This window comes from Bidens hawaiensis, unplaced genomic scaffold (assembly GCF_021521415.1).
Source record: "Bidens hawaiensis isolate Kalapana, Puna unplaced genomic scaffold, B.hawaiensis_p1.1 tig00000055_1, whole genome shotgun sequence".
NCBI lineage: Eukaryota > Viridiplantae > Streptophyta > Magnoliopsida > Asterales > Asteraceae > Bidens > Bidens hawaiensis.
The window spans coordinates 588,362-612,147 of NW_027491016.1; the positions used below are offsets into that span (position 1 = coordinate 588,362).

Here is a 23,786-nt window from a genome sequence, read left to right on the forward strand (position 1 = left end):
TACAAGCTTTTAAATGTTTATACAAAATTAAAAAAATATATGCATACGCAAACTTAATTTAAATTTTTTTATTTTTCAATTGTAATAATAATTCTTGAGTTAGATTTCCACTCACTACAATTCAAATTTTATAAAATTTCATCTAGTTATAATCTAGAAATTCTAAAACCCTCAGAATCCAAAATTCTCAAAATAAGTCTTAACCCCAGTTTCCTTATTTTCATAACTATTTTATGAAATTGGTCATAGTAATTGTACGTTTGTGTTTCGTCTAGCTTCTTGCTAGTTTATATCTATTTATGCCGCCGTTCTTACAAAAAAAAGTAATTCAAATTAATATTCTGCAACTTTAATTTGTAATGTGCCATGCATAACTGCATATATATTGCATGACACATATATTTCATGTTTATTTGTTTGGTTTATATATAAACATATCCATCTATTAGCCTCCACATTATTTAAAATTTTTTTTTGGTAAATTCATGTTTAATTGGAAGCCATTGAATGCAGAAATCATACCGAAACAAACCATCAAACATTCAGAAAATCCATCAAATATTCAAGAAAATTTCGATTTTGTTAAGGTTTTGCATGGAAATCTAGTGAATCCATATAAAGTTGTCATCTTTATGATTATTTCCAACGTTGCTTCCATCAAATCTGCATGCCGCTCGATCATTCAACTTCATCCGGTACCAGGAATCTATCAAATTCTCTCCTTGTTCTTGTTTACGCTCGTAAAATGATAAAAAAAAGTTTTTATTTATATGATCATGTTCATCTCATTGCTTCAGGTTGTGACAAAAGGATATATAGAATGATAATGATAACATGGAAAAGAAATGTTTAAGAAAATTGTTTTAGATGGGAAACACATGTGGATCATCAAATTCAAGATGCTTAAAGCATGGATTCTTTAGAACAATATGGCATTCATTATGGTGGTCTCATGTAAAAAGAAAAGCAAGAAACCATCATCACCATTTAAAAAATCACAAGGTTGCTAAACCGGTCCAAAACACGCCTCCAAGCATCGTATCCATAGAGGAAGAAGATTATAAACCGGCCCAACCCGTGACCAAAGAGCACGGCAAATATTCAGGAACAGTTGTAATAACAAAGCAACAAAGCAAGCCCACACAAAAAATTGTACAAAATAGTGCAATACATTCACAACATAAGAGGCGAAAGTCGATTGCAGGCCTTCAAGTTGATAAAGTCTTGAAAACGAGATCCGGTTGTTTTAAAGATCACTATACCTTGGGTAAGAAACTTGGACAAGGACAATTTGGCACAACTTCAATATGCACTAATAAGAAAACCGGGAAAAAGTATGCGTGCAAGTCGATTTCCAAGAGGAAGCTAGTAAACGATGATGATGTCGAGGATGTTAGAAGGGAAGTTGAAATTATGCACCATATGTCCGGACACCCTAATGTGATTTCCATTGAAGGAGCTTATGAAGATGAATATGAAGTCTATTTGGTTATGGAGCTTTGTGGAGGAGGTGAACTATTTGAAAGAATTACAAAAAAAGGACATTATTCGGAACGAAAAGCGGCTAATCTTATTAGAACCATTGCTAGTGTTATCGAAGCGTGTCATTCTTTAGGCGTTATGCATCGCGATCTTAAACCCGAGAACTTTTTATTTGCGGAAAAAGATGAAGATGTTAAACCTAACAGTGGAGCCGATGTAAACCTGATATAATCAAGAACTGATCTTGATCAGTTTGCAGACCAAGAAAACTAAGATTGCTTCCTTGTGAATTGTTGCTTTTTGAATATTACTGTTCGTACAGTAAGTAGAGGACAAATAATATATTCACCTTGGTTGGGCTGCACAATTATATTGCAAACAGAATGGATCTTTCTTTGACAAACAAAGACTTCGATGATTTTATTAAGAAAAAGACTAACTTAAAAACTTTTAATAAGCCTATGTGAACCAAGGGTTTATATAACACCCTTAATTCGTATCCTACTCGTATTCAAATACACAATTTGAGCCAAACACAAATAGGAATTAGGATAAGACTAACTTAATTAAAATAAGACTAACTTATTAATAAATAATAAACGAATTATTATTTAAAATCTCCTCCAAGCCACCCCATGAGATTTACCGAACCGCCCTTAAATATCGTCTCGTTTAACACTCCCTTTCGATATTTGCTTCCTTCATTCCCAAGCGAGTACAAAACTTCACAAGCTTCTCTTTTGGCAAACTCTTCGTGAACATATCAGCAGCTTGCTCCAACGTGTTAACATGTTTAAAATCAATTTCTCCATTCAACACCTTCTTACGAATAAAGTGATAATGAACTTCTATATGTTTCGTACGCGCATGAAACGTGGGATTCTTAGCCAACAATATCGAAGAGACATTATCCCCATACAAGGTTACCTTCTCGTTTTTACCTTGATTTAACTAGTTTATAAAACGAACCAGCCACACGCACTCTTGCGCGGCCATAGTCGCAGCCCGATACTCCGCCTCAGTAGTCGAAAGTGACACCGTGGGCTGCCTTTTGCTACACCAAGTAACAGCACTTGAACCAATCAAGAAAACATACCCGGTTGTACACCGTCTCGTGTCCGGATCTTTAGCATAATCGGCATCGCAAAACCCGATTAATTCCATACTCGACTCCCTCTTAAACTTAACACCATAGCTCGGAGTCGACTTCACATACCGCAACACTAACCGAGCGGCTTCAAGGTGCGATTTTCTCGGAGCTTGAACAAATCTACTAAGCACACCAACGACATACACGATGTCGGGTCGAGTCAAGTTCAAATAAATAAGACTTCCAATTATTTGCCTATACATGGTTACTTCTTCCAACTCTTTTCCTTCTTTGGCTCGAAGAGACCCGTTTGGTTCCATGGGTACTCGTATCGGTTTGCAACTTTCCATACCGAATTTCACCAAAAGATTAACGACATACCGATTTTGGTGAAGTATAAACCCATCATTCTCGTACTCGAGCTCTAGACCCAAAAAGTGCTTTAATTTTCCCAAGTCTTTCATAAAAAAACGAGTGCACAGATTCGTTTTTAACTGCTCCACCACGTAGACTAAATCGCCGGTTATAATTAAATCGTCTACATAAACGAGGACAACAGCGGTTTTGTCACCTTCGGCTCGGACGAACACACTGGTATCGGCTATTGTAGGAACAAATCCGTTAAGTTCTAAAAACTCACCGATCTTACCGAACCAGGCCCGCGGTGACTGTTTTAAGCCGTAAATTGCTTTCTTTAACTGACAAACATAATTAGGAAATTTTTGACTTACAAAACCTCCCGGCTGATCCATGTATATTACCCGATCCAAATCGCCATATAAAAATGCATTACTCACATCCATTTGCCATAAATTCCAACCCTTGCACGCAGCGATAGCTAAAATTACTCGAACCGAAACGAGCTTAGCTACGGGACTAAACGTATCTTCATAATCGATCCCGTACTCCTGTGAAAAACCCCGTGCCACTAATCGAGCTTTATATCTTTCTATCGACCCGTCGGCCCGCCTTTTAATTTTAAAAACCCACTTACACGAAATCGGATTTACATCACCCGGCTTCGGAACAAGATGCCAGGTCTCGTTACTGGCTAAAGCATCTACCTCCTGCTTCATTGCTTCCATCCACTTAGGATCTCGTATAGCTTGTTCTACCATCTCGGGTTCGGTTTCTTGACTAACAAGTAAGGCGACATTTGCATACTTTGGGTTCAGTTTTCTCGCCCGTTCAGACCTTCGAACAGCCTGCACACTGTCTTCAACGGTTGCTGAATCGTTTGGATTGTCGGACTGAGACCCGGACTGACCGGTCGACAACCCGGTGCGCCAGGGGCTGATCCGTGGGCTGCTGTGTAAACCCGCACTTTCTGTTTGATTCTCAACAGATTGAACAGTGGGTTCAACCTCCTCTTCATTGTTGAACTCAACAGCAACATACTTGTCCACTTCTTGTCTTAAGTCTTGAGTGTCGGGTAACACTTCTTTACTCGGTGACCGCCATGATGAGTTTTCATCAAATATTACGTCTCGAGATACGTAAATTCGCCCGGTACTCGGCTCACAACATCGCCACCCTTTCTTTTCGTTATCGTAGCCAACGAAAATACATCTCGTTGCCTTTTTCTCTAACTTGTGTCTGAGATGCCCCGGGATGAACACGTAACACACGCATCCAAAGACTCGAAAATAGCTAACATTCGGTCGGATTTTGAACATCTTCTCGTATGGTGACTCATAGCCCATTCCTTGTGGCAATCGATTACTTATAAACGCAGCGGTACTCATTGCCTCCGCCCAAAATCTCCCCGGTACATTCTTGTTGTGCATCATGCTTCCGATCATGTTGGTTAGGGGCCGGTTCTTTCTCTCCGAAACCCCGTTTTGCCCAGGAGTATTAGAACACGTTAGTTGGCGTTTTATTCTATTTTATTTAAGAAACAAAGAAAATTCACGGGATGTATACTCGCCTCCGTTATCGGAACGAAGGCACTCGATGCTTCGTTTTAAGTCTCGTTCAGCTTCCAACTTAAATTCTTTAAAATGTTCAAACGCCTCGGCTTTCTCCTTCATGAAATATACCCACAAATATTTCGAATAGTCGTCAATAAATGATATCATAAAAATCATACCTTTGACCGTTGGTTGCTTTACCGGACCGAACACATCGGTATGAACGAGTTCAATAGGGGCTTTAGCTCGATAACTAAAGTTCTCAAACGGTTGCTTATGAGCCTTTCCAAACTGACAACCGCCACACACTACATCCGTTTTTACTTCAAGTTCGGGTATTCCCGCCACCAACTTCTTTTTCACGATTAATTGAAGTTTATCGTACCCGACGTGGCTTAAACGTTGGTGCCACAAATCTGCGTTTAAATTCCTTTTCACCTTATTCACATACGAAGTCCCGACAGACAATACATAAACCGAGTCTTTCTTTCTCCCTTGAATCACCGGTATGGATTTAGTTTCGAACTTATCGAAAATACTCACCTCGTTCGGCCCGAATAGAACATACCGTCCGGTGTCGGTGATTTGAGGAACCGACAACAGGTTCTTTTTCATGCCGGGAACATGAAACACGTTTTTAAGAACCAAACCACCTTCCTCGGAATCTGATGAGATATCAACCTCACCCATATGAGCTATGCCGTGTCGCGAGTCATCGGCTATAACTACCACCTGATTACCCTTGTACTTAACCGGGTTCTTTAACCGCTCCTTTTGACCCATTAGGTGATTCGAACAACCCGAGTCTACAATCCAATCATTTAACAAATTTAAAGAGGGTTTTACCGTAGCCGTTAACGCGTGAACCTCTTCAATTCCGGCATAATGGGCCTCGGCATCCCAAGGCTCTTCAGTTCGATTTTGCGTTGTCGCGACGTTTCCTTCTTCAGTTGCACTCGCTGTACAATACTTTGCGATGTGTCCTCGCATGCCACAATTATAGCACTTAAAAGTTTTAAACGACGGACTTTTACCTTGTTTATTACAGTTCCAATTCTTTCGTTCATCACCACCTTCCTGTTGGTTTCGTTCCTCGGGTTTATTTCCTTTGTTTGATCGATCCCATGGCTTCTTTCTGTTGTAATTGTGGTTGGGTTTGAATTTTCCTTTTCCTTTACCCGCAAACAGTGCTTCGTTTTCTTGTTTCGGTACAGCGGAGACCGACACACCGGCCATCTGTTTAGCTAAGGATTCCTGCCCAGATAACAAATTTTCAAATTCCGAGAGTGACGGTTGGGTCGCCCAACCCTGAACAGCAGCGACAAACGACTGAAATTCCGGTCTCAACCCGTGAATAATAATCCGTTTCATCCTCGCGTCTCCAATCCTTGATTGCTGATCTAAATCGGCAATCTCGCGACAAAGCGATTTCACTTTATGGAAGTACTTTGGAATTGACATATCTTTCTGAGTGACCGAAAGCAACTCGTTTTCAAGAAGTTGTAGTCGGGTGTCGTTTTTCTTCGTGAATAGTCGTTCAAGAATATCCCATGCATGCTTCGGTGTTTCGGCTTCTTGAAAGTGATCTAACATCTCCTCTTCGACTGTTGTTTTCAACACGAACATCGCTTTCCCGACCTTTACTCGCCACTTCCCGACAGCACCTCCGGTGTCGTTTCTTGGTAGTTGCGTATCGGTTCCATTGGTAATCTCCCAAAGGTCCTGACCTTGAAGGTATGACATAACACATGTCGACCAAGTCCGGTAATTAGTTTGGTTCAAACGCTTGATTCCGGCAACAAACGACATATCGGCCGTCGTTTCCTTATTCGCCTGCTTCTTTTCTTCACCTGCTTAGCTTACGATCTACAGACCCGGATAATCGCCAAAGGCAATCGTCCGTGAGACTAATCTCTTGGCTGGACTTCGATCGGCTAAAATTGATTCCGTACGGACGTTCGTAATCCCGGCTCTGATGCCACTTGTTAAACCTAACAGTGGAGCCGATGTAAACCTGATATAATCAAGAACTGATCTTGATCAGTTTGCAGACCAAGAAAACTAAGATTGCTTCCTTGTGAATTGTTGCTTTTTGAATATTACTGTTCGTACAGTAAGTAGAGGACAAATAATATATTCACCTTGGTTGGGCTGCACAATTATATTGCAAACAGAATGGATCTTTCTTTGACAAACAAAGACTTCGATGATTTTATTAAGAAAAAGACTAACTTAAAAACTTTTAATAAGCCTATGTGAACCAAGGGTTTATATAACACCCTTAATTCGTATCCTACTCGTATTCAAATACACAATTTGAGCCAAACACAAATAGGAATTAGGATAAGACTAACTTAATTAAAATAAGACTAACTTATTAATAAATAATAAACGAATTATTATTTAAAATCTCCTCCAAGCCACCCCATGAGATTTACCGAACCGCCCTTAAATATCGTCTCGTTTAACAGAAGATTCACCTCTTAAAGCTATTGATTTTGGATTATCAGTTTTCTTTAAACCTGGTAGGTTTTCGGTTTTCATTAGTTTCTAGTTTATATGCATGTTTTAGTTAATATGTTAAGGTTAAATATGCAGGAGAAATATTTACAGATGTAGTTGGAAGCCCTTATTATGTTGCACCAGAGGTGCTGCAAAGACATTATGGTTCCGAAATAGATATATGGAGCGCGGGTGTGATTCTGTATGTTCTTCTTTCCGGGGTGCCACCGTTTTGGGGAGGTGACATGATTTAAAACTTATGTAACTTTTTTAGATAGTTGTTATCTAACTGATATTGGGTTGTTATGCTTATTATTTCTTTTGGTTACAGAAACGGTAAATGATGTATTTAGCGATATATTGGAAGGCGAAATCGACTTCTCCTTTAGTCCATGGCCTGTTATCTCTGCAAGTGCTAAAGATTTGATCAAGAAAATGCTTGTTAGAGACCGAACTAGACGGATAACTGCTCATGAAATTCTCGGTATGTGTTTTTTGTTTCTTTCCTTTAATCCAAATTATTATTTCTTTCTTGAGTTTATTTTTCTTGATTATTATTTGAATTCTTGAATTTAAATTGATGCAGGACACCCTTGGATCAGTGTAGATGGTGTTGCACCAGACAAGCCTCTTGATCCTGCAGTCTTGAGTCGGTTAACGCAGTTTTCGGCCATGAATAAGCTAAAGAAAATGGCTCTAAAGGTATGAACTTTAAGCTTATTCTTGAATCTTGGATCTTGATTAAAGCTACAAAATAGTGTCTTTAACTTTTGTGGTTACAGGTCATTGCATCAAAACTATCCGAAGAAGAAATTGCCGGATTGAAGCAAATGTTTCAGATGATTGATACAGACAACAGTGGTTATATTACTTTTGATGAATTGAAAGATGGATTGAAGAGATTCGGTACTGATCTTAATGAATCCGATATTTATGATTTAGTGCAGTCGGTGAGTATATATATTATGCTGCAATCTATAAGTTACAAGCTTCTTTATTATTGATAAATATATTGTTTTCGTTACAGGCGGATATTAATAATAGTGGTACTATTGATTATGATGAATTTGTGGCTGCAACATTGCATTTTACCAAAGTTGATAGGGAGGATCGTTTATTTGCCGCTTTTTCATATTTTGATAAAGATGGAAGCGGTTACATTACACGTAACGAGCTTCAACAAGCCTGCGAGGAGTTTGGAGTTAATAGTATTCATTTGGAAGAAATTATAAAAGAAGTTGATCAGAATAATGTAAGTATTTAGATGTTTATATTATTATATATCCGCCATGAATGTATGCTTGACTTGAACTTGTGATCTTTAACTTGCAGGATGGTAGAATAGATTACAGTGAGTTTGTTGCAATGATGCACAAAGGAACTGCTATTTTAGCGAGGAACCGAAGCAGGGACAACTTTATCATTGGATTCAAGAAGCCACTCCCGGCTATATGATTACAATCTAGTATTTATTTAGTGTGTTTTTACGCGATTATTTATATGCTTAAGTATACAAATCCCAGAGGACTTAGTTTTTTATCATCTTCAAGGTCTTGAAAGAGCTCTAATTATATATTCCTTTGCTTGACTATAGCAGCCTCAACCTTGTTGCTTAACTAAATGTGTTAACTCAAGATATTAGATATGCGATAAGTAAAGATTTTAAGGCTTACAGATGACGAAACCGATTTACAGAGGCTCAAGTGGATGTTAATTAATCCACCATATATCTTATCCTGATTCCGAGTTTCTCCACCAAACTTTTACCTAAATGGTAGGGATTACCAATACAACCTTTCACTAAGCAAATGCGGTGATCACCTTTTTCAACGTACTAGGTCAAGATAGTAGGCTTTTACAGCTTTTCAACTATTAACTATGTCAAGATAATGTCACGATAGTGTTTAAACTTTCAGTAAGAACAAAACAACACTATGTCAAGATTGTTTCCCCACACAAATTTACTAGCAAATCACTAGAACAACACAAGTGATGTCTCCACAATAATGTAAGAATGAACGAGAAAGGTTGTAGGCGCATTCTTCATTTTGCGCTTCTTTGATCTTTGATGTATCCTTCAATTGATGCTTGAAAGATGTTAATATAAAGAGAGATATGCTCTAGATATGTGTGTATATTCGTCTATATACATTTGTTTATGTTTGTCTATCTCTAAATGAATGAACACGAATAAACATATTTTCTTAACAAATAAACACAAATTATACACGAAAATCCGTTTGTTCTAGTGTTCATGTTTGTTTGTTTGTTCGTTAAACTTAAACAGATAAGTCCTCATTCAGTTCATTTATTGCCGTCGGTACAAAAGTAACGTAGTTCATATAGTTTTTGTAAAACAATATCTATGAAGAGAAATGGGAAATAATATATATCTTCATATGTTTTATGTGTTCTCCTTTTAATAATACGATTACCACGTAAATGAAGAAGATAAGAGAAAAAGAGACATGGATACATGCCACTGATAGCCAATATGGGCATTTATGATGACACTTGGATTTTATTAATGAACAAATCCTTCAAATCTTATCTTATAAATAATTTCTGCTACTTATATTATTTTCTAGACTTCTAATTATTGGAATTTATATAGAAACTTAAATTTAATATAAGCAAAATCAATATGGGTAATAAAGATGATACTTTTGAAAATATATATACGATCAAGTGCAAAGTGTAAACAAATAAATAAATATACATAGTATTTCACTTGTAGCAAGACTACCGATAAGCTTGGAGCAGGTAAAATAAGAGCAATCTTAACGATTAGCTCTAAACTAGAGTGACAAAGAGATTGTTACCATTGAAGCCTCCGACTTCAGAATCTTGTAATAACAAGAAGCAAAAGAGCAAATAGTAGTAAGAAGGCCTAAAGGAAATTTATATACCAAGACAAATGGCAAGTCAAATCTAGCGATGAGGTGAAGATACACCTTAGGCCTCAAGATAACTCTAAGAGAGCAAAACGTCACGGGTTGTCTTTTGAGGCCTTATGTGGTGCCCTTGCTTGGCAATAGCTATCACCCAATGGTGCGCTCATTGCGTAAATACAACCAAGCACGTTCACGTTACTAAGCATTGAGGCCGGTTCCTCACTTGGGTTTTTCGCCAGTAAACCCAAATGTTCAAGCACACAACTGTCAAAACAAACAACAATGATTATCAAACATTTAACACTTCACCCCACCCCCACCCCAAACACACACATATAGACAAATATAAATACAAATACATTTTAGTTGAATATAATAATGCCAAGTATATCATAATTTGAATTTTAGAAACCAAATCTTGACAAACAAAGGAAATTGTATATATGTAAATATGGGTAAGGTTAAAATGAAAACCCGCGAAAACCCTATGTAACATCGGTTTTTTTTTTGTTACATGTAATATATGTTGTAACATTTAATATAAAACATCGAAACATCAAAAGAAAATATTTTGCTATTTTTTAACATTTTTTTACTAATTTTTATATATGTTTTCAGGAGAGAGAAAAAGTTATATTTATATTTACATTTTTTATTCACTTTAATTGTGAACCACAAGATTTAAACATTAATTAAAAACATATAATTGAGAATGGATTTCTAAAGTTTTCACAACTCCAGTAGATTTTTATTTTATACTTACCCCGTATCCTATGTAAATCTAATATATGTTCACTATATTTGATGACCAACTTACCCCTCATATGAGCTGGCAGCACATGGGCATCCACCATACACACACACCAGCTAATAATTTAATTAGCTACGAACAAAATGAACAAAATTTCCTCAATGGTATTTCAGTAATATCACAAACACCAACACCTACACAATGCATAACCAACTTCACAACCACTTGTACCTTATGCATCAAAACCTGTCCCAACAGTAAAAACACATTTACCAAACAGGCAAAATGGTCATTCCAGTTGCAGTTAACTTCAACCCACCATTTGCATACCCTACTGAACTCATCCTCTCACTCACACATCAAGACACCAGTTTTATAGCAGCATTTGAATTTAAAGTAAGAATCTTTGTTTGTTCTTCACAAGCATAAGTCATTAAATCAAACCCCTTTTGTATAAACAAGGTACACTTGTCTTTTTTTTTATTTTTTTTATATAAATTATAAATCTTTAACATTTTCTTGAAATTGCTTTGATTTATTTATACAATCTTTATTCCATGTTTTCTTGATCTTGTAGTTATTAACTTATAACTTATTATCTATTGTGAATTTAACATGAAAGTGATTGTTCATTGTTCATTATTCATTATTCATTGTTCATACTCCTGATGTTGATATGTCAATAATATTAAAATCTACAGAATTTGTGGGTTCTCAAGGTTTAATCTTTAAAACCCTAAAGTTTGAAACTTTACCCAAAAATTGATGTGGGTTTTGTTTATTTTTGTTAAATTTTTGTGGATTGTTTTTAAATTTCATGATCCGTTGGTTTCGAAGGCGAATTGGGCTTGAATTTGTGTTTCTTGTGATGGGTATTGACAGAGATGGAGTCTGGTAATGGGGTTCATGGGGAAGATGATAATGGTCAAGAAAAGTCAAATGAAGTTGAATCATTGGAAGTGAGTGAATCTTGTGAGGATGTTAACGTGTCAAATGTTCCAAATTCAGTTGAGGGTGTTAATGAGGGTACTTCAAAGAACAATGAAGTGACAAAAAGTGGGCGTAAAGACGGCCTATCAGCGGCCTGTAAGCCGAAAGGGCCAAAATCCCATTTGACTCAAAGTTTATCTTTCCCTGCTAAACCGCGAAACCATGAGTCGGTAAGAAGAGCTTCCACTGGTGAGAAAGCGAAGGATTCGGTTCCAAATGCGCGTGCGACAAGGGTATTTTTGTAAATTTCGTTTCTTGGTAATTTTTAGTTTGTTATGTTTTTTTATACATATTGATGTTTTCTTGTATTTGTTTAGCCGAAGAAGCCGAATGGGAGCGAAGATGGCCCTCCTTCGAACCCCTCGTATGTAACTTTTTTTCATACATGTTTTGTTGCAAATATGAATTTCATGAATTGACTTTTTCATGTATATATCTTGATGATTAGAAGTGTTGCCTCGAGTGGACCACATAAGAACAGTGTGGTAGGCTTTTCTTCTCGACTAGAAGAGCGCGCAGAAAAGCGAAAAGAGGTAGTTATTTCAAGTTTTCGAATACTGTATGTTTGGCTCTGACTTTTATCATTACTTTGTTGACAATTTTGTGAACTAGTTTTTCTCAAAGATAGAAGAGAAGATTCATGCAAAAGAAGCAGAAAAAACCAACTTGATAGAAAAATCAAAGGTTTTAGCTTTTGAAATATTTAGTTTATAAAAAAAAGTTTAGAATTTAAAAAAGATTGTAGCTTTAACTTGTTAAGTTTACAATGCAGGAAAACCAAGAAGCCGAGATCAAACAATTGAGAAAGAGCTTGATGTTTAAAGCTGCACCGATGCCAAAATTTTACAAAGAGCCCCCTCCAAAAGTCGACTTGAAGAAGGTATTTGTAACATCCAAATTTTCATAATTTCGTGTTCATCATAATCAAATTTTCATAACAAATCTTTGCATCATATTGCATGAAATTCTATAAATGCATGTTCAATTCTTGTTTTTCCAAGTATTAATCTTTATTGCTATTTTACTTTTTGTTGATCATATCTATGTGTAATGATTACTTGTAGATCTTAATATATTTAATATATTTCGTAGGCCTGTAAATCTAAACAAACTGAACATTTAATGAACCGTCTATTAACCGTTCGGCAGAAAGCTCGTTTATGAACAATTTTTTTTGTTCTTTAAGTTAAGTGAACAAATATGAACACACGTCTCATTCATTCATTTATGTTCATGACGTTTGTTCATATGAATTCGTTTATGCTCGTTTGTTACATATTCATAAAAAGGTTTTAGACCCATTACTATTTAGTATGGTTTTATAAAATTAAAATCCCTCAGTAAAGTTTGTCCATTTGTGCCCGTTTACGCTCGTGAATCGTTCATTTATACTATTAACGAACGAACATAAACAAACACGAGCACACTCATTTTCTTAACGAACCAACACGAACAAGAAACTCTTTTCATTGTTCGTGTTCGATCGTTTGTTCAGTTAAAGTTAATCAAACAAACACGAGCATTCCCCATGCATGTTCGTTTGGTTCGTTTACGTGCCTAATATTTTGGGTTCTTGTTTATGCATACTCTGTGTCTACAGATACCAACAACGCGCCCAAAATCTCCCAAACTTGGCAGGAACAAGAGCAATGTGGCTGCAGCCACCAACGGGGCCGTGGCTAGCCCACATGTGACTAAAAACAAGACCGTGTCACGCGCTGTCAACACAACAAATAGCGATAAAGACACTGCTGCTGCTAAAAAGATTATTAGAAAGACTCAATCCAAATCTCCAAAAACTGAAGTCAAAGCTGAAAAATCAAACGAAAAGCCGGTACAAGAAGAGAAAGAATGTGCTGAACAGTCCCATGAAAGCCCGTCTCCAAATCCGGTTGAAGTTGAAAATCCTGTTGAAGTTGAAGGATAAATTGCGCGGTAATTTGTTTAATATTTGTATATGTAATAGAGTTCTTTTTCTGGTTTTCAAGTTAATAAGTTTTTGGTGTTGTGAATAGACTATATGTTACTGTCCCATGTTTAATGATCTATTGGTTTATATAATGTATGAATTGCTTCTCTCTTTATATTCAAGAGTTGTGTAATTTGCCAAAAGTGTTTGGTTAGTGGTTAGAATTGCATTATGTCAGCCTAAATAATCTGATAGATATAGTTGTTTTTCATCATTTGTGCATATAAAGTGTTTGTTTTCTTTTAAATACTATGAACAAGTAAGCTTTATCTCAAACACATGTATTAATGACTTTAGGTGTTAGACCGCATCAAAGATTTTATAATTAAGGTATATTGGTTTTTATTAATCCCAACGTTTTGATCACTGTCGGTCCGAACTAATGAATTGACAGCTGACGGTCCTAACTTTTAACATATTTGTTCTTAATGGTCCGCGACTAACAGAATCTTAATATCGTTAGTTTCAGGTCGTCAGAAAAACGTTTTTGGCTGGAAAAGTCATTTTTTTTGCCGGAAAACACCGCAACCACCACCAATTGACTCACTGCCAATCAACTACCACCACTTGAGCACCATCAACCGATTCTGATGATGGTTCTAGGGTTTCCGTCGAACTCAATAATTGGGGGTTTTACTAGAAAAATGTTCCTAAAGGTCCGATACAAAGTTACCAAGATGTTTGGTACGAAAATGTTGACTTTTCCGGCCAAAAACGCTTTTCCGGCAACCTGAAACTAACGACTTTAGGATTCTGTTAGTCGCGGATCGTTAGAAACAAATATGTTAAAAGTTGGGACCATCAGCAGCCAAATCGTTAGTTGGAACAGGTAGTGACCAAAAGACGTTAGTTGGGATTAAGAAAAAACCAATATAACTATAATTAAAAATGTTATCACTCATTTAATAAATAATAATAGTATTTTTGTGCATTAACCTTGACACAGCTTATATCAACACACATCAACAATTAATGTGGCTGTTGATGTTACTCCATCAACTCTGTGAACAAAGCATTAAACTGATTTATAAGTTGCAACTATTTCTTGTTTAGTTTCTAAGTATGTCTTAATTACTTAATATTTAAGGAAGAAACTAAGACGAAAAAAGTATGTAATCACCCATTTATCATTAGGACCAAATTTACGCTTTGAACACGTTATAGTGTTGGGTGCTACTCGAGTATTTATTAGAAACACTCTCTTGATATAAAGGATTTTATTTACGTTGAGTGTTTTTATTTAAGTATGTTTATTACGTTGAAGTTAAGGGTTAATAAAATCTCATGTATTAGATTGTTTGTGGAATGATTAATATGTATCATGAGTTAAGACGGAGTATAACTTGTTGATTGTGTTACATATATATAAGAGGGGTAAGGTCTAACTATGAGATTAATTGTTTATAAACAGTTTTGATATCCAAATTGAGTATTTTGACATATAAGAGGGTTTATTGTCACAGACCAAATATTTGAAGATCAAATTTCTTGGTGTGCGTGAACGCTTGGGTTTGTTGGCTCGTTTTGGATTTCATCGGGCACGGCCTCAGCGGAATAATCGACGCATAGATGTCTAGTTGTGCTTGTACGAAGAACACATCGCTGGTCGCGAGCTGTTGCTGCTCACCTGATGACTCCAAGGCAGGACGAAATCAGTAGACCCTTATCATAAGCGGGATGCATTGGCTAGCTTTCGGGCGCCACACGTAGTTAAGAAGATTGACCTGTGACAAGTGGTATCAAAGCAGGTCAAACGTCGAATACATTGGAAAGTGTACACTCCTCCAAATGAGCATAAAAATGTCGTGGATGAGTTATGCAATGGTGGTGGAAGAAGACCAAAACACGCTTTGGCGATGGTCTTTGTAACCACGAGTATGGGATCTTGAGTTCCGCCCTAGTTCATAATTAGTGAAGCCCTCTGTGTCCGTGTTCAAAAACTACGATCAAACAGAGCCGTAACTAGTTTCAAGTCTCTACCTTTACGGGTTCTCTGTATCCCATAAACACTAGACGAACATCGACATCACCTAAACTATTGAACTGGCACGGCTAAAGATCACGGGTGGTTAAACCACTGGTTGTCCTATTTATCGAAGTGAATCATTCTCAAAACACACTTTCCTCCCCTAGTTGTGAGAAAGTATAGGATTGCAAGCAGTCGAGGAGGTGCATACATGGGAGAAGACCACACCGTTCAAATCTTGCACATTAGTATGAGACACTAAGTGCATGCACGAGGACGTGCATGGTGGTGGGAGAGTGCCACGGACCAAATATTTGAAGATCAAATTGCCTGGTGTGCTTGAGCGTTTGGGTTTGTTGGCTCGTCCTGGACTTCATCAGGCACGACCTCAGAGGGATAATCGACTCGACACGCTAGTTGTGCTTGCACAACGAACACATCGTTGGTCGCGAGCCATCGACCCTCGCTTGATGAGTCCATGGCAGGTCAAAACTAGATTATTTGCATGTTAAAAAATAAAAGACAAAAAAAATAAGTTTTAGATTATTTGAAGGTTAAAAGCCATTGTAGGGGTATGGTACTAAACCCGGTTTTACGACCCTAAATTTATCATGTTTGGCTTATTTTATTATATGGACTAATACAATGTTATTGGGCTGAGGGGGTTTTGTGGAGGTAACCCTAACTAGGCTAGGCCCATTAGGGTACCATGATGGTGGCCATGAGGCTCCCTATATAAGGAGATCTCCACCTCCTTATTAAGGGTTGGTTGTTGCTCTCAATAAGAGCCACCATCATACTATTTTTGTGTCTGTAAACAAGAGATCCTCGAGATTTCTTAGCGGTCACCTCCACACCCCCGAAAAGCCATCGCAGATCTCAAGCAACCGGAGAAGAAGATCAAGACGTGGTTCGTTCATCTCGAAAATCCGTGGGAACATCGTCATGGATCAGGTCAGATTCATTTCATGTTTCGACAGCCATAAAAGACCCAAAATGGCATGTTGGCTGTGTGGGATTTTACATAATTTGTTTTAGAATGGGTTTTTGTATGGGTAAATTGCAAATATTGTGTAAATATTATGTGTTCTCACAATACTTGTAAGCCCATTAGCGTGATATCTCACTTAACTTTGTGCATATATATAAATGTGTTTATTAGTAATTACTAGCTTTAGAAACCCGTGTATTGCACGGCATAGGTTAATATATAAATTACAATGAATAATTAATATAAAAAATGTATTACAAATATAGTCGCTTTATATCATCAAATTTATTTGAATTTTTATATACATTTTAATTTTAAGGAAAATATCTTTATGACACGTAATTATTATATATATTAATATTTTTTATATTAAGTATGTTTACAATATAACTTATAGCATTAATAATTCAATCAATGGAGATTGACCAATTAATATGGTATGTTGAATTTATAATCAATACTATATTTATTTAGAATCAAGATATTTTTTTTTTCTTTTTCATCAATAGAAAAGAAGTGATTTGGGCAGGAATTTGATAGTAGGGATTAACCTCATAATGTCATGTGTTCAGATTATTTTCTTTTATTAGTATAGATAGATAAAAAATGAAAAGGGTGAAACATATTTTTCCGCACTTAGATGTTTTAAATGACCATGCCGAATATATAATTTTTGAGCGTTGCACTGACGTGACATAAGTCGCCAAGAATACAAGATAAAGAAAAAGTACCCATAAAAAAACGCTTTCATTAATTGTAAAATGATCATATATTCACATTTTTTTACAACTTGAATTGAAAAAACACCCTTACCGGTTAGAAAAACCTAACCGGAAGGAAAAAAAATCAACTCACATACTAAGTAACGGGTTTCTTAACCACACTATCCAAATTAAAAATGCAATTACAAGAAGAAAGCCATAAATAAGAAACAGAAAATAAACAAAAAGAAAACCTGCCTTATCATGTTTCGTACCAAAAATCGTCTTGTTTTGAGTATTCCAAATAAAACCACCAAGCAGTGAAAATAATAACCTCAACCACATCCTTTTTCTTCTTCACCTGTCTAGACGGATCTAACCAGTTTATAATGTTTTTCAGCCCAAAAATGATAGGAAAATCTAATTCCAGCCAACAACCTATCGGTTTCCATAACTTGGACGTAATGAGACACCCACCAAGTACATGATCCAAAACCTTCTCCGAGTTTGAACAAACAGGACAAAGAATAGAAGGGATATTCACACCTTTGACTGAAAGGTTATATCTAGTTGGTAATCGATCATATACTCACATTTGGTCATTTATAACATAACATTAAAGGATGAGTCATTTTTTTTTTAAAAGATAAATTTCTCTGTTGTCCGTGACCCGTGAAAGAAAAACAAAATTTGAAAAAGGTAGTCAAAGTTGAAAGAAGGATAAAAAGAAGAGTAGATCGATCCAGCTAAGTCGAGGTTGGTGGTGTTCATCAATCATTAACCTAACAATATACATTCAACTAAATGTATCATTAACTTTTCTTTAAGACTCTTCATCCCGGAAATTTCCACAAATTCATTTTCCTTATTTTCCTATATATTATAATTTAATTACTTATTTAATAAATTGATTTATAGCAACAACTCGACCAATATAATCTCACGTGTATCAAAACTATTAATAGAGTCTGAGATGGTGAAATACAGATAAATTATATTATCTATATCCTACTTGATAGAGAAACTGCTTTCAAAAAACCTTCGGCTTCAAACACGAAACATGGGCATGAAAGGTGTGTTAAAACACATAGAATCAAACTATCAATCATGAATCTTATCTTACAATACTAATAAAAGAAAATGTTAAAGCTTAGGTGTCAAGCTCATATTTCACATAATTCCTAATCTATCATCTCATTCATTCTAGCTACTCATGGGTCATGAGTCAAAACCATTTTGTTAACCGGGTTATAACATAGTGTGGATTATATTCATTATTGAATCAAGTGTCAATTTCATACCTAAGGTTTGACCAACTACACAACTTTAGTAATTTTTTTTTTAAATTTCTTGCAAATCAACACCAAATGTTTCCAAAATCATGTTATTTTAGTACTTTTCGTTAACCCTGTTTGTTTTTTCCATTAAGTCTACAGTAAATTAATTCACAAGTATTTTGAGAATCACAACTGAATTAACAAACCTTATTTATCTTTATCATTTTGACAAAACCCGTGTACACGGGTTCAAAAGCTAGTCTAAATAATAAAACAATAAACACATAAAAAGTACTAGTAATATATAATTAGTAATTACTAATCACTAAAAACATGATACAAAAGTTTAATAGTAGCAGATAAAACATCGAAGGGAAACAACGACAATTGAAAGCCAGCATGCAACACCCACAAACAATCTAAGAGAAACTAAGTCTTGAAAATGAAAAGAGAAAATAATTAAAACAAGCTACTACCCTCCCCGTAAATTTCCTTACCTAATAGTCATACGTTTCTATGAGGTCTTATTTTCGACTATGTCCTGAGAAGTGAAAGCTTGGCAAATTCTGTATAATATATTCATCGCAAGTCAGTTTGGGTTTCTACTGTCTTAACCCGCGCACCAAAACAAATGGAGGCAGACAAATATGTTGGATGTCAAAGTAAACTGATGTATGCACTTTGGTATTTAGTTATCAAGATAAAGTATGATTTACAAATTAGTTTTTATTTTATTAACTTAATGTATATTTGTGTTTGTATTAAAAGGACAAGGCAATCATCAACCACCATACTTTTCTGGTGGTTCCCTTTATTAACAAAAAAAAGAAAAAGACCAAACCTTTCACACCACCGACACCTATTTTGTTTAGAGGTCCAACCACAATATAATAAAACTAAAGTTATATTATATAATAATAAAACTAAAGGGTTCTATTAATAATTTATTATTATAGCCAATGGTCACCAGACAAATACGTAATATTAATTATTTTAGACTAAAATGGTTTAAAATTTATGAGAAAATTACAACTTAACAAGATAAAACTACACTTTTACAATCAAGATATTTACAGATGCTAAAAAAATTAATGATAAAAAAGAATCGCCGGTATAAACAGAAAATAAAGAAAAGATAAATCTGTACATTAAAAACACTTCTCATATGAACAAATATGTAACAAAAAAACTTTAAAAAACTGACCCATATAATAAACGCGCTTTTGTTTCAAAATCAATAATACGTTATCAACTTTAAGAACCATAAAATGCGCGTGTACATATTGCAGCGCTTTTGTTTCAAAACCAATAATACGTTATCAACTTTAAGAACCATAAAATGCGCGTGTACATATTGCGTTAAAGATGATTGTTAGTAGTTGAAAAGATAAGACGAGACGGTTATTTTGTAATACTGTCAAAGCAATATATACGTCACATGGTTCTTACGATTCTCAAGATATTATGCTGGTTTTGAGATATTATTGATTCTAAAATGTCACATACTAAAGCAATTATTCTCATATTCTCAAAAATCGATCTCCATATCAATATTCTTCCTTAAGGAAGAAAAGTGCAACAAGATTTGCATGTTTGAGCAAATACAACTTCCGCAAAAAGAACAAACATAAATACATAAAAAATCACTTTTTTTTACTAATTACAGTATTTATATAACACCATCAAGAAAAAAAAATTAAAGAAAAAATAAAAAGAAATAAAAAGTCTGTTCTCATTTGAAGGGTCTGAAATATGAATCTGATTCTTTGGGAAACTTCCTTCAATGCCAAACTGCACCATTGGCTTCCCTTTATGTCCTATTTCCACACACTTTTCCTAAAAATTAAACTGCAATAATAATAATATTATTATTATTATTCCATTTTTAATCAACAACCCATTTTTATATTTATTATATATTTAACAAATCAATTAACACCCACCTTTTATGCATAAAATATATGTATGTATACATCAATAACAACTTGTAAAATGCCCAAATGATCCAGCTATTGAACATGCTACTTCCAATAATTTCCCTGCATTGACCAAATAAATAGACTCATTAAAATAAAAATTTATAAAAAAAAAGCTAAAAAAGATGTGTACTTGATGATTAAACACTTAAAACAGATCTATGGTTTTCTTGGAGGTTAAGATATGCTTAATGATCAAAACTTTTTGAAAGGAAGAGTTAACCACAATCAAAATTGGCATAAAGTTTATTTATAATATTATAAACATTGTACATTTGTACCCTATGCCTTAAAAGTTGTACCTTTTAAAGAACTTATGCAAGCAAAGTCATCACAAGATTAGCATAGCATATTATGATTTTCTACTTATGAAAAAGAGTACACATATATTATTGTGATTTTTAAGTGTAGTTAATTAAGTTGTACATTATGCAAAAATGGTCTAAAATGAGTGCAATAAACGCGGAGGAATAATACCATGTGACCCACCCCACAAATGACAACCACCACTTTAAACTTATACCGACAACCGGAAAATTTATTGTCATTGTTCCGGTCAAGCTACGAATTGGCATTAATTAATCAATTCAAGATATTAATGATTTTTTATTATTTTTATAAACGGTAAATCTTTTTTAAATTCTTTCCGTATATGATCCTTGAACATAAGCCCCCCTCCCTTACTAATAAATAAGTAACTGATTGCGCTACGTATTAGAAACTTCTATTGCCCAAAATTCTGGTTATCGCTTCTCTTATTACCCTTCGTATTCTATTTATTAATTCTAAAAAGTTAATAATCAATCATGTCTTATCTCAATATATCGTTTTATAATTATTTCTAAATCTTTACGACTAACTGCTAAATATTTTATTTATTCAACTCGTGTAATATAAGGGTTTTTAACCTAGTAAAATAGTAATAGTAATGTACCTCTTCTTTGCTTAGCGACCACCTTGGGCGCCGTCGCAGGCGAAACCTTGCTCGTCGGTTTTTCCTTCGTCTCTTCCAACGGAAACAGAACCCCGTCAATACCCTGCACCGATATCCTCCCGTCGGTGTAAATATCCGGGTCAAACAAATACGCCGACCCCTCACCCGACCCGAACTTAACCGACCCATCCGCCTCCTCCGCCACAACCTTATGCGGCAACCGAAGGGTATCATACTGAACCTTCCCAAACCGCCTAACCGAATTATACATACTCTCTTCGGTTTGATACTCCGGTATTAAATGATAGTACATTATCTGCTCGGGCGCACCGGGATCACTCAACTGATCCGTGGTCAGTTTCGCCATCGCCTCATCGTTAGGTGCCAACACCGTTAAAACATAGCCTTCGGATACCAGTCTCCCCATCTCCGTCGCTAACGACGTTAAGTTGACTAATATATCCGCTAACTCATTATACCCCCCATAATGTAAAAGCGTGTGGATAAAATCCTTGACCTGGCTCTCACCGTCAAAGTGGCGGTGTGCTCCACCGGGTCCCGGCGCTGGCGCCGGGGCAAGTGACGGACCCGGGGCCAGCGCGTCATACACCGGTAGAACCGGTGGAGCACCCGCAGGGACCAGAGCCGCTGGTTTCTTCAACCGGTGAGTTCTCGGATCCACTTGCGGTGCTCCTTCTGGAAGCACCGCCGAAGTAGAACTCAAACTCCGTCTCCTGTTGAAATCCTCCTGCACAGATCTCGGCACCAGCAGCCTCTCAATCCCATGGATCAACCCGTCGGGTCGAACCACATCCTCGGGTCGGGTCACCCTGGCCGCACCGCCAACCACTCTCTCACCGGCACAAAGCGTGTCGTGATCCCGACCCGCCCATTCGTCCGAGCCGACCCGAGACGGAACAATATGGTAAAGCAACAAACTCTGTAACGACTTTAGATTACGTGGCTCGAGTAAAAACCGTTTGAATTCAGGATCCATTTGTCTTTCCAAAGCTTCATTATTCGGTGCGAATATGGTGATGTTGTGAGTGGACACAGCTTGTTCTAAAGTTTGTAGAAGCAGAGCCTTCTCAACGAGTTCGGATAACTCGGTGTAGTGCGAGTCGAGTAAGGCGACGAGAACCGAGTTCGAGTTAATCGATTTCGGATTCTGAATCGGCAATGCGGCGGTAGAACTACACATCATGGTTATGAATACTACTACAAGTCTCATTGCATCATAGTTCTTAAGAGAACTCATGATGCAATATCTGTCTAAACAAGTAACCGCAACAAGGTATCGGATAAGTGAATAGAAATGATAATAATATAATAATGAATGAAAAGAGAAGACGTGAAACGGCGGAGGTGGTGTCGTTTTATGAGGTAGGATGAAGGAGAGGTAGGGGCCACACGAGTGGAAGCAAGTTAGAAAGCATTGTGCTCGGCTCGGCTCGGCTCGGCTAGTGTACGGCTTAGCTTGGCTTGGTACCAAAGCTAATATTTTTTCCTCATTAATGGATTCGCAATAAATGTGAGATTTTTTGGACCTTTGAATATATTGGTATTTATTGTTATTTTTTTGTATATGAATTAATATTCGGATTTATACTACTGTTCTTTAATTCTTTAGTTAATGATTTCCTAATAATAGTTTTTTTCTTATTTAACAGTTAATTTGGGTCACTGTTTCATCCACTCATTTTCATCCTCTGGGTGCCGAGGACCACTTTTAGGAGGAAACACACCATAGGCGGAGAAAACTCGTTGGGCCAACCTGAAATCCCCCCCTCCTTTTTTTTTGTTACGTGTGAGAGTTAAACCCAATACCTACACTTTATAAATAGTCTTTGGATGCGTTACCTCAACCACTTGAGACATGATTATTGGCAAATAATATTTATATTATATATATGTATTACATATTTTTCTAAAACTAGTATGTTATTCTACATATGGGGACAGAAATGAGAATGATGAGAAGTATTTGTAGCAACAAAAAAAAACCTCTAAAAATAATCAAAAATTAATAAAAAAATCATAACTCAATTTTTAATACGAAAACGAAAAATATAAAAACACAAAAATGTTTCCACCGTATTCCTCGTTCTAAAAATAATAATAATATACCTCGAAAAAGACACGACGTTAAGCGAAAAAATCATTGTGTCTTTTTGTTTATTATTGCATTTTGTTTCTATTTTCGTAATTGATTGTGTCTTTTTTTCTTGATGTTGTGTTATATTACGCAGCATAGTGTCATATTTTGTTTGGCCTATTGTTATATTTTGCTATCTATTGTGTTTTTTTTGTTTATTATTGTGTTGTTTGTTCATTTTCGGCATTGTATCTTTTT

At 36.0% G+C, this 23,786-nt stretch overlaps 3 protein-coding genes across 3 annotated transcripts; 2 read left to right on the top strand and 1 right to left on the bottom strand.

Moving 5' to 3' along the window:
* The first annotated feature begins 867 nt into the window (after window positions 1-867).
* Window positions 868-8,439, top strand: LOC143548393 (calcium-dependent protein kinase 26-like). Its single transcript, XM_077039604.1, has 8 exons — window positions 868-1,687; window positions 6,957-7,007; window positions 7,081-7,224; window positions 7,316-7,468; window positions 7,571-7,686; window positions 7,767-7,934; window positions 8,012-8,236; window positions 8,317-8,439. Exons 1-8 carry the CDS (start codon window positions 868-870, stop codon window positions 8,437-8,439), a joined length of 1,800 nt encoding a protein of 599 aa, XP_076895719.1.
* A 2,515-nt stretch (window positions 8,440-10,954) lies between these two features.
* On the top strand, window positions 10,955-13,703 carry LOC143629350 (uncharacterized). Its single transcript, XM_077098668.1, has 7 exons — window positions 10,955-11,091; window positions 11,512-11,852; window positions 11,937-11,983; window positions 12,068-12,152; window positions 12,232-12,303; window positions 12,392-12,499; window positions 13,220-13,703. Exons 2-7 carry the CDS (start codon window positions 11,514-11,516, stop codon window positions 13,544-13,546), a joined length of 978 nt encoding a protein of 325 aa, XP_076954783.1. The 5' UTR covers window positions 10,955-11,091; window positions 11,512-11,513; the 3' UTR covers window positions 13,547-13,703.
* A 6,530-nt stretch (window positions 13,704-20,233) lies between these two features.
* On the bottom strand, window positions 20,234-22,691 carry LOC143548062 (fasciclin-like arabinogalactan protein 16). Its single transcript, XM_077039353.1, has 3 exons — window positions 21,434-22,691; window positions 20,467-20,562; window positions 20,234-20,371 (listed from the first exon to the last, which is right to left on the bottom strand). The coding sequence occupies exons 1-2, from the start codon at window positions 22,689-22,691 to the stop codon at window positions 20,498-20,500; spliced, it is 1,323 nt and encodes a 440-aa protein (XP_076895468.1). The 3' UTR covers window positions 20,234-20,371; window positions 20,467-20,497.
* Window positions 22,692-23,786: the final 1,095 nt, after the last annotated feature.